Source organism: Protopterus annectens, chromosome 3.part0 (genome assembly GCF_019279795.1).
Source record: "Protopterus annectens isolate FY-2018-M chromosome 3.part0, PAN1.0, whole genome shotgun sequence".
NCBI classification, from domain to species: domain Eukaryota; kingdom Metazoa; phylum Chordata; order Ceratodontiformes; family Protopteridae; genus Protopterus; species Protopterus annectens.
The window spans coordinates 241,655,317-241,674,765 of record NC_056731.1 but is presented as its reverse complement, the minus strand read 5'-3'; the positions used below and the strand labels follow the sequence as shown (position 1 = coordinate 241,674,765).

At 39.9% G+C, this 19,449-nt stretch overlaps 1 protein-coding gene across 1 annotated transcript in view; it reads right to left on the bottom strand.

Moving 5' to 3' along the window:
- Nucleotides 1-19,449, bottom strand: part of SNX13 (sorting nexin 13) — a 1,298,295-nt gene that overhangs the window by 654,624 nt on the left and 624,222 nt on the right. The window contains 1 exon segment of the mRNA XM_044065560.1: nt 17,473-17,580. Within this exon segment, the coding sequence (XP_043921495.1) occupies nt 17,473-17,580 (108 nt within the window).

Below are 19,449 nucleotides of genomic sequence, written 5' to 3'. Positions count from 1 at the left end.
TGTTTAATGCAAGCATATTTATAATGATGAACCTTGCTGCATATGCCTGCTCTATGATTGAAAATCTCTGTGAAATAGTCCGTGCACTCTAAAGACCTCTTACTAAGTTGGCCACTATCCCCTTTAGCTTGACCAGTAGACTATACTACAATATGCCAGTTATTTAGTCTCAGAAAATGACAGGCAACCTGTTTTACTTGCATCTCTTTGTTAATTGCTTTGTTCTGACTATAAACCGATTAATCTCATTTATAAATTGAAAACTTCAAAATCCTTCACAATTGTACTAAAAAGCAAATAAATGAAGACAAAAAACTATAGTATAACAATTTTCAGAATACTACTTAACACAGCCCTAAAAAATTTTGGACATCCATTAAAGAAATCTTACATCCCTGCCAACAATTCAGCTCAATCCCCTCTCCGGATAACTCACCACATGAAACTGCAATAAAGTTCAACTTTTATTTTCTAGATAGTATAGCATCTATTAAAAGAAGTTGTGTTCACTGTAACATTCCATCTGTATTGTCGATTTTTCATCTCTCCTCACATATGGGTCTGAATCTGATCCATCGGATCTGACTCAGTCATTACTAAGCTTGTGGCAATCAAAAGCTCTTGCATACCTCCCCTTACCCACAATACATCTCTCTCTGTTACCTCATATCTTGTTTGCTAGAATTATGACCACAGAAGAACAAATTCACTTTTAATGCTAGAAAGATTAAGGAGACCACTTCTGGAGTATAGGAAATAAGCAAAGATCTGAAATTCTCTTCCTGTTCAATCAGGAACCAAGTAAGGGGGGTTGGAGGGAGGGGATGTGAATAGAGATGAAAAATCGACAATACAGATTGAATGTTATGAGTACATAACTTCTTTATCTGATACTGTCAATTTTTATCTCATCCTCACATAGGAAACCAAGTCCCCAGCTACCTTTACCCTGGGTGAACTCAAGGGAGAATGTTCCTCAGAACCATCGAACCAAAGGAGGCTTTTCCCCTGGAAAAATCTAACTTGTAATGCATGATAAAAGGTATGATGGTTTGCCCATGTGGCTGCTGCACAAATATCATCCATGGAAGCATTTATCTGGAAGACTGCAGATGTGGTCATCGCCGTGGCAGAGTAAGCTTGAACAGATTTGAAAGGTTTCATGCCTTTTCAGGTATAAATGAAGGAAATGCAATGAGAAAGCCATTTTTGACAAGGTAACTTTGGAAACTGGTAGGCCTTCTCTAAGGCCTGCAAAGGCAATAAACAATTTGCTTGCTTTCTGAAACTCTCTAGTTCTATGTAAACAGAAATGTAACGGTCTATGAACATCTAACAAGTGCAGGACAAATTTGGCCTGATTACCAAAATTAGGGAAGAAAACAGGCAAACATATGGTCTGATTAACATTTGTTTGTGAAACAACTTTGGGCAGAAAAGGGGGGTTGGTAAGCAAACAGTGACTGTCTTTATGAAAAAATAAATATGGAAGCTGGGAAGATAGTACCTGAATTTCAGATATTTTTCTCGCAGATGTGATAGCCACCAAAAAGATCTTTTTCCAGGACAGGAACGTAATATCACAAGTGGCTGCATGTTCAAAGGGTGGTTGAACTATCAGATGTAGTACCAAATTAAGGTCCCAAAGGAGAGAAGGATCCTTGTAGGGAGGCCTTAACAACATGGTCCCTTTTAAGAAGGCTTTGCAAAGTTTGTGGGAAATGAGAGATAAGTCCTAGGACCCTTGATTCTACAGATGATCTCTGACGCGAGGGTGGCATCCTCCATTATTGTTTCCCCCTCTGCCACATTTTTCCACTGCCTCTCTGACCCTTAGGACAAGGTCTCTGAAGAACTGAGAAAAATATCACATGGCAGAAAGAGTCTTACCTTCCTTCTCACACCTGGATAATGTATCTTTGACTTTGGGACCAAAAAGAGAAGTGCTGTCAAATGGTGCTTTGATGAATGAAGACTTAAAAGGCTTTGTATTTGCAAAGGCACATCCAGGCATTCCTCCTCAAATAGATGCCAGAACCCACCACTCTATTTCCTTTGGCTGCATGCATGATGAGTCTCATGGAAGAGTTAGCTACAGAATGTAGGGTGGCTAACTGGGAAGCTACCTTCTCTTTTGCTCCCTCAGTTACTGCTCCTTCAAGGGTATCTGAGAGTTCCTTGATCAGATCCCTTTGTAACCTTGTAAAATGACAAAGATAATTCAGCGATCAAAAGAAAAAGGTCACTGAACAGAACACTCGCTTCCCATATCTATCCATTGTCTTAGAATCCTTATTAGGAGGATGGATAGTTGAACTGTCCTTAGAAAGTTCCTTCTTGGTCGCCACCACTACAACCATAGTATCTTCTGCAACCCCTTCTGTCCAGAAGGCCTTGTCAGATGGAGAATTGATTATTTTATTTTGTCTCCAGAGAATATGTTTGATGGAACCGTGAACTCATCGGTGGGCAGAGTCACCCAGGAGGTAGATAGGTGGGAACCAAAGGCCTCCAGGTACACAGACTCCTCAGGTGAAGGATTACTGGACTACCAGCCACTCCTCTATTTTGGAATCTCCAGAATTTCCCCAAAGGAATCATCCTCAGGAGGTGACCGTGGGGATCCCTCTCTCTCATAGAGGTCAGTGTCTTCTGTGGCCGACTCCTCGGTGGAGTCCAAATGCTTCCTCTTGCAAAGTCTCTTCCTAGGGACCTCCTCAATGGGGTAGTCTGGTGAGAAATAGGAAGAGGCAGGGATATCCAGATGGGTATCCTGGTGCCAGAGGTCCCACTGTCCCTGTGGAACATTCTGGTCAGAAGAAGAACGCAGGGTATCTTGATAGGACTGTGGATCCGAGGGGACAGGTGACCTTCTAGATGGCAGTGGCAGCTGTATTCCTCTCCAAAGCCCCAAAGGTCGACTGTTCCTGAATGGACGAGGACTTCAGCTCTGACAAGCCATGCTTTCTGGATGAGGTCCCCTACAGTTAGTCAGGGGTTGAGGCCGAAGCCAAGCTCACCTTCGCCAAAGCCTGGAGGCACATCAACTACTCCAAATACCTGGGAGTTGCGCGCACTTGAGGTTAGTGAGGCTCACTGCGACTCTGGGAACTCTCCAACTCTGAAAAGGCCACAGAGCTCTGAGCAAAGGTATGATCCGAGGAAAAGGACATCTTCGGATCAGAATTGAAAGATACCGAGTGTATTGGAACCGACGACTCTGAAGTTAGAGGAAGAGGGGGAGTAGATGGCTTACCCAGACCTGGCACTGCAAGGGTCGAGACCAAGGGGAACTTAGTGATGCCCTGCGCCCAACAAAATCTTTGGCACCATCTGTTCCACATCTTCTTCAGTGAGGCTCCTGGTCGAATGAGAAGACAACTCAGATGGGGACCTTAGTCTAGATAAGAAGGGAGACTGTACCCTCAATGGAACTGGATCAAATGTTGGGCAGTACCCAGTCCTTGGTAGAGTCAAAATAGACTTGCAAGGACTTGGTGTCTGATCAGACATCAACTGATCCAATCTATCCTTACTAGATAAAATGGGAGCAGAAGAAGCCGGATCCAACTCAGTAGTGATTGTCACCTAAGGCTCCGACTGAATCTCAGACTCCACAGACTTGGGAGATTTTGATGATTTTGCTCTCTGCTCCGAAGGATCTGTCGGAGCTGAAGAAGGCCTCTTCTTTCCTCTGTCAGTGGATTTTGAGGAAAGTGATGAAGCAGGGCTCGAATGAGCTGATTTAGTTTTTGTGGAAGAGACCGATTTTACTTGACTGCCAGAAATAACCTCCTCAAAAGCAGAAGGCAACATGCCCCTCAAGATGAGCTTACTTTTTCTTTCAACTAAAGCTTGGTGGTTGAAAGGATGGCAGATTGCACAATCCTTCTGCAAGTGAAGGGGTCCAAAACAATAAATGTACAGGGAGTGTAAGCCACTAAATGGAATCCTGTGCCCGCATTTTGTGCATTTTTTTAAATCCAGCAGGTTTTTCTTGTTTCTCCACCATAATGCAAGGAATATGAGCAGAGAAGCCACTCACACAGACCAACGCACACTAATGGGTAAAACAAAGAGAGGAAAGTTTTTTTGTTTTTTTTTTTTAAACAGGAAAAGATGGAAATAGGAAGACAGGGAGAACTACTAACGATAGTGGTTAATCAACAAGAGTAGGATATCGAAGGAGTCACCACGGATAAACTCATTTCCAGCCTTCAAAACGTTTCTTGTAAAAAATAAAAAAAAAACACAAAAAAATAAAAAACAAGAGAAGTGCTTTCGGTTGTAGCCTTCTTCAGATCTCAACAGTCTACAAGCAATCATATTGTTTAAATAGGAATTGGAACCAATCAAAACTTTTATCACTACCCTTCCATGAAAGGAACCAATAAAAACATTCATATGTTTGGACAAACAGAAGGGCAAACTATCGCAAAGGGACCAAATCACTGAATTTCCTACTTAGTAAGCATCAAAGTGCCCTAAACTGAACTTGACTATGAAAAAGCCAAAAGCATTAAAACCACATATTATTCTCATTAGTATAACAAATATAAATCTAGCTCAACAAACTTCATAAATCATACAGCTTGCCACAAACTACTAGGAATGCCTAGCTGTTAGCACTACCTAGCAACCTTATGGCATAAACCAGTCATCTAACCTAAAAATAAAAACCTGACCTATCAGTGTCATTTCTGTGTATTCATAATTGCATGATAATGAATTATTCCATTTAGTCAACAATAACAGCTGCCCCTATTTAAAGCAGTCTTACTTAAAAAGCAAACCTCAAAAGTTCCAGTTTTTATATACGTCAAGCAAACTAATTTCGTCAAGCATAGGATCTGATCGACAATTTGCCTTCCCGGTGTCTTTTCAAAAAGAACAGCCAAAAGGCAGTTCATGTGGCTGCTTAAAGTGAAAATATTATTCCGCAAAGTGGTCGATAGCTAATGTCATTAATTGAATGCTACCAAAAAATCAAACAAAAGTGATCTTGTTCTAAAAAATTCAATAAAGCAGACAATGTCATTTCTTGCTGGAGCCAATCAGCCTGTATGCTGACACCAAGATAACCAATCAAACCATTGCTAGGTGGAACACAAAATTTGTTCATATTCATAAAATATACTGTGTCACTACCTATTTAATTGCTAAGCATTAAGACAACAACAAAAGAAAGAGTTGCAGGTCAATCTCAACACATACACACACACTATGCAATGATATAGAAGCACCATAAAAAGCAACAGATGATAAAGGATTATTCTTCCTTCTCCCAAGGATATAACCTACAAGCCAAAGCCTTTATTTTCTCCTCCATGGTTACTGCCAAAAAACACCATAAAAAATATAAATAAATCAAAAACTTTGCAGCCTTAGTGAAACAGCCAATCCATTTCCTGAACTCAATAAAACAGCCCATCATGATGCTATCTCAGACCCTGTTGTAAATAGCAAATAACTGAAGCAAAAGGATACTTCATGTTGCGTTTGACAATACAACAAATTATATCACAGAATGTGCTAAACTGATCTTAAATTGAAGCCCACTATCATTTTCTTTAGATCTCACTAAAAAATAGATCACACAAAATAGGAATATCATTACGTTGTTTTCCAACAGCACTGCTAGGGTAATCAAACCTTTTCCTGAATTTAAAAGGACCACCAATCACAATGTCTCAGGATTACGTTCTTACATAACATACAGTTATTACAGAAGAATACCAAGTTGCGCTTTGCAATCAGAGTATAAACACTTCATAGACAGCGGCTCGCACAAAGAAGAACCCTAAAGTCAACACATAACTACATATAATTTATTATTAAATATAGCAAGCTATCCTAAAACTGTCTTTAAGCTAAGACCAAAAAGCAAATTCCTCAAGACCCGCTAATATATATTTTATGAATATGCACAATTCTCATGTGTACCGCCTAGCAATGGTTTGATTGGTTATCTTGGTGCCAGCATACATGCCGATTGGCCCTGGCAGGAAATGATATTAAGTCTGCTTAACTGAATTTTTTAGAACATGATCGCTTTTGTTTTATTTATTTTTTGGTAGCATTCAATTAATGAAATTAGCTATCGACCACTTTGTGGAATAATATAGTGACTTTAAGTAGCCACGTGAACTGCCTTTCGGCACCATGAATGCAAACGGATAATTGTCAATCAGGTCCTATGCTTGACAAAACTAGTTTGGTTGACTTATATAAAACTGGAACTTTTGAGGTTTGCTTTTTATGCAAGACTGCTTCAAATAGGGACAGCTATTATTGTTGAACAAATGGAATAATTCATTATCACACAATTATGAATACTCAGAAATTACAAAGACGGGACAAGTTTTTATTTTTAGGTTAGATGACTGGTTAATGCCATAAGGTTGCTAGGTAGTGCTAACAGCTAGACACTCCTAGTAGTTTGTGGCAAGCTGTATGATTTAACGTTTGTTGAGCTAGACTTATATTTGTTATACTAATGAGAATAATATGTGGTTTTAATGCGTTTGGCTTTTTCGTAGTCAAGTTCAGTTTAGGGCGCTTTGATGCTTACTAAGTATGGAATTCAGTGATTGATCCCTTTGCGATAGTTTGCCCTTCTATTTGTTTAAACATATGAATGTTTTTTTATTGGTTCCTTTCATGGAAGGGTAGTGATATAAGCTTTTGATTGGTTTCAATTCCTATTTAAATATGATTGGCTGTAGAATATTAAGATTTGGAGAAGGCTACGTCCGAAAGCGCTAATCTCTTTTTTTTTATTTTTTTGTGCTTGCTTTTGTACAATAAAGGTTTTAAAGGCTGGAAATGAGTTTATCTGTGGTGGCTTCTTCGTTATCCTACTATTGTTGTTTGACTTGCTGAACGAAGTGCCTTTAAGCACTGTCACTTGGTTTTCATCTTTGTAAAGATAGTAGTTAAGGAAATACCTTTAAAGGTAAAAGGGGAGGGAAGTAACGTATAAAAAAGATAATTACTGGCAGGAGAGTGAGAGAGAGAAAAACAAAGGTAACCTAATAAAAAAAACAGTTATTGTAAAAGGACAGCTAGATAGAGACTAAACACACTAATAATATATATAAAAAATAGACTATAGATGAAACAATTTTTAATAATACAACCTGATAACCTAGGAGCTAGCTGATTGGACCACATCTTTGCAAAGCGGCAAATTAGATCTGAGGTAACAGGGAGACGTGCATTGTGGGTAAGGGAAGGCATCCAAGAGCTTTTTGGTTGCCACTATCTTAGTAATGCCAGAGTCAGATCCAATGGATCAGTTCTAGTCCCATATGTGAGGACAGATGAAAAAACGACAAAATCAGATCCAAGGATTCCTCAACATCTAATCCCAACCCTGCCCAACAGCCAATTATTACCACATCCACTTTCACCTTCAAATCTGTTTCCACATCCTATGAAAAAACTACTCTAACAACTTCAACATTGTTCTTCTTCAGCTGGTGACTTTCTGAGTGAGTACCTAAAAATAGCAGCCAATAGCACACTCCTTATCCTGTTCTCAGTCCTTATAAATAGGTTAAATCCAGGAATCCCACATTCCCTCTCTTTGGAAAAAGTCACGCATTATCCCTTTACACAAAGGAGGAAATTCAACAGACATTAATAACTTTACACCTATACCAATCTTATCTCTCCTCATCGAAATACTTGAAAAATGCAATCAAATGCAATTGCTAGACTATCTCCTGCAGAAAGAACTCCTATCCCCTAAACAACATGGCTTCCATCCTTCCCATAGTACTAGCACTGCACTTCTAACATCTATACATACTGTCAATAAAGCTACAGATAATGGCAACCTAGTCTCTTACTTATTTCTAGACTTGTCTAAAGCTTTCGACAGTTTTTCACAGCAAACTTCTACTTCAAATGCCCTCACTTGGTCTCACTCAGCCCACATTTCTGTGGTTCAAAAGCTACCTGTCCAATAGGTATCAGTCAGTAAAATGGCACTCCATATTCTCTCCTTACCTCTCACTCACCACCACTGCACCACAAGGTTCTATCCTTGGTCACCTACTCTAACATTTTCACCAACACCCTCTATACTTTCACACAGCAGGCCACTCTAATACAAAATGCAGATGATTCCACTTTAATTTGCACATATAACATGGTACAACTCCAAAAAATGACTCAGGAAGACACAGACTAAGTACAAGTTTCTGAAGAGCGGCTAAATACTCTTGTCAAATAGAAAGAGTCTATAAAGGTAAGACAACTGTCCACAGATGGATATGTGAATGTACTGAAGTCTGCAATCAGCGATGACTGAAGTCAGACACTTTGTGATTACCTTTGGTGCAGAACCGATAACAAAAACTGATAATATAAACTAGACACAGCAAATCTTAAAAAAAAAATGCATGAACTGCTTGTCAATGGGAATGTGAATGTGATGGGATCCTTTAAATCTAGCCCTATCATGCAAGCTTGTGGAGGCTGCAGAGGTAAAAGGGACTGAAGAGACAATATTCTGAACTTTGGAATCTTGACAATAAGATTTAAAAAAAGAAAGGTACAGCATTGGCTTCTAGGATTCTTCGCTGGGTGCCGAAAAAAAATCCGTTAATAAAAATCCTTGTCCATTTCACAGGGGAGCAGTGGCTCTATTATTCCCTAAGCAAGCATATGATGCAGAATGGGAGGGAACAAGGAGGCCTGGTTTAGAGGACAAAGAGGAATCCTCTGGAACACGGAGATGGACTCCCAATGCCATGTGTACCCCCCTAATAATTTACATTTAAAACCCATTTTTCTATCACAATATGCATCCACAAAGAAATATGAAGCCTTAGACATATGCAGAGGTAACCAAGGAGGGAAAGGGGGAGAATGAATAAGCAAATAGCCACATTCACTGCGAGGACTGTCCTGGATTTTTAGAAGCATTTTCTTTCTTTTTTTAGAGCTTCTTTGCCACTGCTTTTAAACTCCCGCTTAACTGTTCTTTGCTGCTTAAACTGTATGTCGAAAAAAGAAATTAAAAGGAAAATAATTTTTTTATTTGCTTTAATAAAGAAGGGTTGAAATATTTGAGTCACACTTTAAATCACCTTTCCCTTCCACCACACTTCTTAAGTATCTCAGCTGCATAAGGACCAAACAGAACTTCTTGGACTAATGTAAAATTTTAAATTTCAGATTTAACATCTTTGGAAAGATTATGAGAATGAAGTCAAGCCAATCGTTTCATTACAGATTCAGAAGCAGCAGCAGCTGTGGAGACAGAATCATCAGCATCATAAGCAAACATTAAAGCATGCTCAGTAACATGAGAAGCAGATGTTAGGACAGGCATTCAAGGAAATTGTTTTTATCGTAGAAGAGAGAGCCAAGGAAATTGTTTTTATCGCAGAAGAGAGAGCCGGTTAACAACTACCTCTGGCATGTTCTCAATACTTTAACATATGAGCTTGAAATTAAAAAAAAAAAAAAAAAATTCAAAGCAGCAGAAAAATACATTTTCTTCCCGAACTTGTCAAGAGAGTTCCTATCCTTTGTCAAAGATAACAGGGTTAGCAGTGAAAATCTCTAACAAAAGCAGGTTTAGATAGAGATATTACTGCTGTATCTGCTACTGGGTTGGAAACAAATATCTAAGAGTCTGTAGTACCATGTGGAACTTGTCAACCTCTGAGTGCAGGAGATCGACTATCATGCAAACTACAAAATGTGAGAAAAACATGATCAAAAGTAGACAAAAAAGGAGAAACACCTGCATATTTAGGCATATCCAACTGTAACAAATCATTATACATTTTCAGTGCCATGGGGATTTTATTCTGTTCCCACTGAAAAACCTCTCATCTTGGATACAGTTTCAAGAAAAGATAAATCTTCACAAGGGAAATCTGAAACCTTATTTTCCTCAAATCAGAAAGGTCAAATTAAGAAAAAATTCCAGAAATACAATCTCCCTGCAATACTACTACTTCTGACTGAAAATTAATGTCAGAAAAAGAGAGAGCTCATCCATTTCTTGCCTGAAGCAGCAGAGGGCAAGGAAAACACACTAAAGTGCTCTTTAGCAAACCACAATAAATCTTCCCCACCAGTAGAGATGGAAATCCCTGGTTTGGCACCCACGCCTTTAATGCAAACAGGTAACCTGTAAATGACATCTCCCAGGCCCGTGCTTACACTGATCAAGGGTATCGGAACTTGCCAGAGATTTGAGATGCATGGCTAGGCTTAAAAAGGTCCTTATGGTCATCAGAATCCCTGCAGCCACAGAGAACAAAGCTATCCTACAATCTTTGATGGCAGTAGAAGCAACATCAAGAGTACCAGAGGAAAAAGATGAGAAGTCTGATAAACAACAAGCTGCCACAGCACAGTCACCCACCGGTGGCTGAAGCAAAACAGGAACAGTTATGAAACCCAAACACTTCCTAATAATGGTCTTTTTGTGGACATGGGAAAGTAAAATTACAGAAAATGGTGGTTGCTCCATTGGTAAGCTGAAAATGAAACCTCAAAATCAGATAACGGAGCATGAACAAGTTGGTAAAAGGTAAGTTAGAGAACAGGTGGCACTGAAGTACGTAAGCAACTGATAATTCCTCACAAGCACAGTATCCAGTCACAAATACACAACACCTGAAGAAAAACTCCTGTCAAAAAATAGAATTTTTTTAATTATACACAAAAAGTGCACATAAACATTTACACATACATTTATAGGTGTATACTAGGCTAATGGCACTGGGGCATTTATAAGCCTAGCCCACAGAAGTACCCTGGCATTGTGCCACCCGTCATTAGTTCTCAGTATCTCTATCAAGTAGAGCCACTACAGTGATCCCGGGGTGAACTTTCTATTTCCCATCCACTCAGCAAGATTTTTCTTTAAGAGGGCTAGTGAGGTGCTCCACTTGACATGTATGGGAGGTCTATTCCAGAGCATGGGCAGTCTCTGGGTTATGAATCTGCCCCTCCAGCATGTTCTGTTTATTGTGCTAATGAGGTTAAGGTCTCTGGAGAGTGTGGTGCGGAAGGAATGGGATTTCTTTACATGTAGCATTTCTAACAGAGCTGGGTCAGACACGACTTTGTAAGTCAAGCAGAGATTGCCTCTTAGTAGATGATATGAGAGAGAATAGCTGGAGTTTTTTTTCAGTCTGTCCATGTAGGACATGTGTTTAAGGACTATGATCCTCTTTGTGAGGTACTGTTTTTTGCTCTCCAGCTGTTGCAGGTGTCTAGTGAGCTACATGCCAAATGGGGCATTCATTATACTCTATGGCTGGTCTAATGAGAGAAGAGTAGAGAGAAATGATGACCTCTTTCTTCCTGGATGCAAAACCCTTGGTAATGAGATGTGCGGTCAAAGGAGAGGTTGCTGTCAACCTGTGTCCCCAGATCTCTTATAACTCCTTCAGTGTTCAGTGGGCTCTCATCAATGTGATAATTAGTGGGAACTGAGTTTTTCCCAAAGGGGGGTGATGATGCATTTTTTGGCATTATGCTTAAGGCCATGGTTATGACACCAGTCATTGATCTCAGTGAGGCCTTTCTGTAGGATGTCTGCATCACGTGGGGAGTTAATAATGGCGCCCAGCTTGCAGTTGTCTGCGAATTTGGTCAGCCAGAGTCCCTCCGTTTTGGCCTGGACTTCTGAGAAGTAGATGCCAAATAGGAGAGGACCCAGGTGACCAATGCCTGTGGGATTCCACTCATGACTGGTCAGCAGTCTGACTTAGAGTCCGCTACTTTCATTGTGGGTTCAATCTGTGAGCCAGTTTGCAACACACCTAGCGATATACGGGTTGATGCCTAATTTGCTGAGTTTATCAAAAATTCCTGAGTAAGGAATGGTATCAAACATCTTGGCCAGATCGAGGTAGGCTGTGTGACTCAAAGAAGTCAACCAGGTTGAGCAGGTATGAACTACCTTTCACAAAACCAAATTGCATGGGATCTAGAGTTTGGAGATTCCCTCTATCCTTGTTAATTAGGTCCATGATGATGATGCGCTCCACAGCCTTACATATCAGACTCATCAGGCTAACGGGGCGATAATTTCTAGGGTCTGTAGTCCCTCCTCCTTTATTGAGAGGGATGACTGCAGCAGTGTGCCATTTGGTAGGGACAAAGCCTGAAATGAGGCTGTGAGTGAACACAGCACACAGATGTGGTGAAAAGTTCACTTTGTAATTCATGTAGAACACAGCCAGGGATATTGTCGGGTCCCATGGAAGCTGTATTCTTGGCCTTAGACAATGCAGCTTTAACTTGTGCTGCACTAATGCCGGGTGCCTGGCATTCTTCTGGTATTGAGATTGGTCTTTAGGAAGGGAAACAGGGGTAAAGTTGGCACTGAATCTGTCGGCTAGTATGTTGGCAATATCTGTTGGCTCAGTATAGCAGTTACCATTGTGCAGTAACTCAGAGCAAATCTGGGTACTGCCATGGAGATTCTTGATATAACTACAGAAGGCTTTGTGGTTGTTTTTAGTGTCTGCCACAATTCTGCCTTCATAGCTGGTTTGGAGGTTTTGATGAGGGATCTCAACTTTTTGTTGAGGCTAATAAGGGAATTTTTCCGTTCTTTGGACTTCACCTTTTTCTGCAACAGTTTCTTCCATCTGTTGTAGAGTTTATTAATGGCAGGGGACCACCAAACTGGCTTCCTCTTTTTGGAGGAGAGCCTCTTGGTTCTGTTGGGTATGGCTAGTTCTATGCATTTATGTACATGTTCGTACAGTGCATTGGTGTATGATTTGGCAGTCATGCATCTATTTTCCATTGGCATAGGTGCCGTGAAGTTAGCCACCTCTGTTTTTAAAAGTCCAAAGCCAGATTTGTAGAAGTCTTTCATGCTGACCACCTTTGCGGGAGTGGGAGGGATGTGGATTTCCAAGGTGATTAGTTTGTGGTCAGATCTAACCAAGGAGGAATTAACTACTGGTGTAGAGCAATAGTTGCCCATGTTAGTAATAACCAGGTCAAGGATGTTGCTTCCTCTAGTGGGGGTGAGCTGGTCCAGGGTATTGGAATTGATGAATTCCAGGAAGCGTTGGGCCAGTGCATTGGTGCAGGAGTAGTTTTCCCAGCTGATGGAGGGATAGTTAAAGTTACCTAGTATGACAGTGTGGGGTTAGATCTTAATAGTTTCCAGGGTGCTTAGGAATGTGGAGTGAGAGTCTTGGGACATGGTTGGGGACCTATAGCAGGCAACAACCTCAATCGCTGTCTTACCCAATGTTAGTTGCACCTGGGGTATCTCAGATGCGTTATGCTGGGCTACTAGTCTGGAGGTGTGCATATCCTTTATGAATATGGAGACACCACTGGAGCTTCGGTCAATGTTCTGGGGCCGAAAGGTGTGGAATGAGTTATAGCCTGGTAGCGCGGGGATGCTTTAAACCTGGTCTCTATTAGAGCACAAATGTCGATGTTCTCTATTTTGAGGAGTGCTTCAAACGAGTGCATCTTGACATTTAGACTTCTAGCGTTAATCAGCATGTCCCACAGATTGCTTTTATTTACAGCTGTTACAGTGGTAATTTAGTTTTTGGAATATCACCTGAAAAAGGCACTATAGGGGTGGCAAGAGCCTTAGCCAGTACCCGGAAAGCCAGGGTTTTTCAGCTGCAGGCCATCTCTGGCAAAGCATCGAGGTCTGTCGATAATGTCATCCCAAGCAGACAGATACTGGATCCCTTTAGAAAGGCACCAGAAACTTAGCCAACTGTTGAAGTCAATCATTTTCTGTTTGTACTGTGGTATCATTCTGGGCGATGGTAGGACGCTGCTCAGGGATAGGGTCATACCTGCCTGGGTCACATAATCCGAGAGCTCCACCATGTCTCTTTTGATATAGTCCAGGGAGGTGTGTCTCAGGTCATTCACACCCACATGGACAATGACAGAGTCATACTTACACTTGCTGTGGAGTGACCTGAGTGTGTGCGTTATGTGTCGGATTCTGGCACCTGATAGCAGACTGTTACCTTCTTATTCAACCTGGTGAGTGAGACATCAGTGTACCTCACTACTGAGTCAGCTATGACTATTGTATTGGCAAGCTGTTTAGCCTTAGGGGCTTAGGTTGAGGGGCACATTATGTAGGTGAGCTATGTCTCTTGTGGTTTGTACTCTGGTGTGGTGGTCGAGTGCATTTCTGCCTTGGAGGTCTCTGCTGTTTGGGTAGATTTCTACTGAGAGCCTCCGCGAAGGTGGGTGTGTGGTTTGTGTTTTTATGTGAGGGCTGTGATGGTGGGTGCTCTGAAAAGCAATGTGCTCCATGTGGTGTGGTGCAGGTGTTGGCCTTCTCCTCTTGACCAGCTATTCTGGTCTTGGCTGGAGAGTGCATGGCTTCCAGTTTGGAGATATAAGCACATCTCTCACAAGTCTGAGTGTTGGGAGGTAAGAGGAGAGGGTTGTCTGTGTACATGAGGCAGTTGCTACACTGCCTCAGAATGTGCAAGTTCACCAGGTTAACAGGATAAAGCACAAGAAGCTGACCTTTAGACATGCCAAAAGGGATGCAGCCATCATTACTAAATACTAGAGCTGTTTCCTTATAGAACATCCAGTGCTGACAGCACTTGTGTGCGCTACAACAACTGCTAAAAAAAGCTTGATGGAGCGCTTTTGTAAGGAAGAGTGGGCAAATATTGCCAAGTCAAGATGTGCCATGCTGATAGACTCCTACTCAAGAAGACTGAATGCTGTAATTAAATCAAAATGTACTTCAACAAAGTATTAGGTTTAAGGGTGTGTACACTTATGCAACCAGCTTATTGTACATTTTTTATTTTTAATATTTTCCCCTAACATATTTGTTTTTCAATAGAATTCTACAGGTTATAGGTCACATTAAAATTGAGAAAAGGTATGAAATTATTTATTGTGCTCTTATTTTTGTATATCACAAAAACCTGGCATTTTAACAGGGTTGTGTAACCTTTTGATATCCACTGTACTTTTACACCTATGCCAGCATTTATTTACATACATATTTTTGAAATAGTTTTTTCTCTGAAATGATTTACTTAAATCTGTACACCAAGATTGTGACACTTCAATAAATATTTTGTTTGGGCTCTGAATTACTTTAATTTTCTTATGACTGAATTCAGACTAGTATATTTTTCTACCTTCACACAAATTAATGGACACTCAAGAAATTTGGTGGTATCAACAGGTCTTGAAACGAAAGATTTTATGAAGGAACTTGTCAGGTGATATAAAGCAAAGTCATTCCCTGTTGCAAAAGTAAATCAGTTCTTGCTCTTGAAAATTAAAACAATGCTGAATATTTTAAGTGTTTGAGAGTTGCAGGGAACATGGAAAAGATGGAAGCCTGCATGAATTTTACGTATACCTACAAATAGTTTAACTGCCAATTCTCTTCCTGTTTTCCCTTTTCTTAGTTTTATGAGCTTTAATTTAACCAAGTAAACAGAAAGCATGAGAAAGAAAGTAGTAAATCCGATTCTGAGAAGACATGCTTTTCTGAATCAGCATTAACAAGTCTGCTGACAATTTAACACAATAGCCAGCTTTATGGTGACAAAAATTACTGCAGTTGATTACAGTCCAGTTGGTTATTTTGGCATTTTGGAAATGTGCCTTACAGCAGGTTCTGAGCAGAAGTATGGTTCTTTACCAAGAAAGATGAAAACATGTGTGAAGACTGGTAGAGAAGGGTCAAGGCTGCCAGGCTAGCCAGATAGAATTTGGTACATAATTCTGGCATTTGTAAATATAAATGTAAAATACAGGCTTGTTTCTTAAATGAAAGAAAATATTAAAATGCTAAACTTCAAGATTGTAGCAACATTGCCATCTGCTGTAAGGAAAACTAAGTCAAGCATTTTAATCTTGGACATCGAACTCAGCACTGCCTATGCTCTTAAGTTATCTTAGAAGTGTGTTTTCTTGCAGCAATAGCTAGGAAATTAGAAAATATTAGACTAAGTGTTTTTCTGTTATGTCAGAACTGTACTACGGAATTATTTTAAGCTTCTGTATGATCTCTGAACTCTTGAATAGCACTGTGGTGGTGTAGTAGTATTGTCTTGTGGTTTTAATTACTTAAGTATTTTAAAACCTTTTAACTATGGCTGGTTTATGCAGAGATAAATTAAGCTCCAGAGAACATTGCATGTTTATAAGTGATCCTGTGATAAGCCCTTCCAATAAGCCTTGATTGGATAATAATATTGCACAGTAATAACTGGACACCCTTTTAAGGGCCTTTTAGTAGCTGATAATTATTAGATGGCGGTGGCAGTAATTACTACCGTACAGTCTGGGTATAGGGGCACAGATGGAGAATATATATCAGCCTTTCCTAGGAGTGTCTGTAAAGTTGTATAAATACTTATCTCAAAGTTTGTGAGTCAGCTACTTGGGCAGGGACATGAAGCACTGGTTGGACAGAGGGGTACTAGAGGTTAGCTTGCCAGTTAGGCTGAAATCTGGACCCTATGTCTGTGCCGGTGGGGTCTCTTATTGATGACCTGGAGAGCAGGGGAGCAACCAGCCCCAGACTGACTGTGATCTCGGTGTGCTCTGAAGGGAAACTGTACTTTACTGTCTGTATTTGTTATCATTTTCTCCTATATGAGACGCCCTCTCTGGTGTTAGTGGTGAGGATTGAGGCTCCTTGATTGCTGGCCAGGGCATGGGTGTCACAACATGGTTGACATACTCAATGGCCATAAAAATTCATTTAATTTCTTGCACTATAAAAATTGACTGCATTGCCTTATAGACAAGATTCTGCATTCCTGCCAAGCTAGGTGTCAAGAAAATAGTCAACAAATCAAGCCCCCATACAGCAAAATTGACCACAACTTCTTAATCTGATAAACAGATATCAGGAAAGTCTCTTAAAAAATTATGTAGGAATCTAATAACCTAAAACTCTTTACTAGCTCCCTAAAAGTAGGTGTTATCTCATATGTTTTCTCCAGACTTCACACAAACCGTAGTCTGTGGGCCCATTTGTAATGTTCCGGTCATTAAGGGGAACTACTGAGAATGGACTGCCTTTACAACTGGAGAAACCTTTGATCAACCATACCACTTCTGAGGCATTCCAGTACAGATTTAGGAAATGCAGACTGTGGGGCTAGGCACATATTTTCAGACACAGCATAAAATATGCCAAGAGGAGGTAGGCAGCTCACACTCCTCAAACAAGGAAGCTGGAAAATACATATACGTCAAGACAGGGTCCTCAGAAAAGCAAATCCTAAATTCTAACCATTACCCTGTGCAGCTGAACCCCTGAAGTAAAACATTTAGTATCAGAGAGAGAAAGAGCTGCCCAAGAGTAGTGAACTGTGAGGCCCAAAATGTGGTTACACATTTGCTTTAACTATCTAGTTTTACTATCTCACTTATGAAAAAGGGCCTTACAATGTAGCCTAGCTTTGCCTAGTTAAATAAGTAGCAATACCTCAGACTTACCTGCAAATAAGCATTCAGATCTTTTTTTCTTTTTTCAAGGAACTCCTTGTCCATATTATTGAAGGTCTTCTTCCCAGGAAGCTTTAATAAAGTTGAAAGATTTTCGAACTATGGAAAAACAGACAGCGAGTTAAAAAAATGTAAGATAGAGGTCATTCCACTGACTAGGAACACCTATACCAATACATGCAAAAAATACAATGAGACATCATATGTTATCTATGACCTTTAAATGCAACTAAATATAACAAAAGACCCAAGAAGCTGAGGTGTAACAAAACACATCTCTATTCCTCTCTCAAACGCACATGAAAAAATCAAGTGAGCAGAGTCAAGAGCACTGAAATAAAACTCTAGGGATTTAGATTTTCATGAACTAAGAGAGCCGATTGAGTAACTGCAAAATTAAGTTGTGGATGGGTCTCTACGGTTGGGAGGGTGGCCTAATGGTTATGGTGTTACAAACACAAAGTGCAGGGTTTGAGTCTCACAAGGGATAATTGGCTAGGCTTAAAATGACTCGCAAGGGCAGTTAGCTTAGTACTAATCTATGAACCTAATCTATGAACCTACAATTAGCAGACAATGACTGGGAGCAGAAAAGTGGTTAGTCCTGCGGTGCATGTTTAAGATGAGACAAAGAAAGCCTTTAGTATTTTTATTAAACTTTATTGCCTTTGTATGTTTTCAATTAGTTTACAAATATCCATCATATATTCTATTTCACCAGGTATTTTTGTTATAACATCCTGAATTGCAATAATCATTTTGTTTGTGTTGTTTTGGCCTCTACTGTAGCTAAAAAGGTCCACTATGATCATCCCTCCATGCAAGTTAAGGGGAAAAAAGTTTATGGCCTTTGTTAGGGAGCATTAATACTATTTATTATGCTGGTGGAATGCAGTAATAGCAACTCTGGAGAGTTACATAATCAAAAATATAAATTATAAGAAGAAGTCAGTATACATCTTACAAGGCCACTCTACTAGCACTGAACTATTCAAATACTCAGTAGTACACAAGTAATGGAACACACACGGGTTGTTAAAAAAAAAAAAAGGAAAAGCAATATACTATAAAGGAAAGAAAAACATGAAAGAAATATCCATCAATTTAGAAAAAGTATACAAACTTTTAATCTGACCATAAAATAATAAGCTCATCAAAAAGTACAGCAGCATAAACTGAGGTTTGATTCTTAGTGGACAAAGTAGCAATTCACATGCATGTCTGAGCAAAAAACAACTATGCTGTTACAGCACATTAAAATATGAAGCAACACAGTTTGTTCACAGTTTTGGAATGTAACCTTTGAAAAAAGAGGATGTACTCAGCAACAGTAATATCAACACACTAAACTTGCGCTCAACAAAGATATGTACAGGGAAGAGCACAACAGATGACGGTACAGTTTTCAGCTGGCAGCTTTTACTATAAACCTGACCCTACATATTGATAATTTGATGTGAAGTACAACAGTGCAGCTGCTTACCAGATAATTTATATGCCTCTATCTTAACAGCCGACATGCTTAGCTTACACACCAGTTGTAAATGGACAGCTTGAAGGTGCGAATGGCTGCATACATAAGACATACAAGTTTCATTCCTGACCCCTCTGAGGTTACAATGGTAGAATCAGAAGCGGACATATAAATGCACTCAACATATTAATAGATGACAAATATTTGTACCACCACCCAAAAGAAGTGTCATCTCACTTAGATGTTACCTAGTGCCATTTTCTACCATTTCCTCAGGTACAAGGGTATGTGGAGAAGATGCCTTTCTCTGGGAAAACAGCATGATGTCATGACATGCAAAGTCAGGCTCCACTAATATATTCAGTCTGCTTGAATTTCAATAACAGGCCCAGAAAAGATAAATACCGTAAGATTCTAAATCCATCACATTAAGACCTGGTAACAATTGAAATATCAGGACCCACTAGACTAGGTCCCGAAATACAGAGACTTAA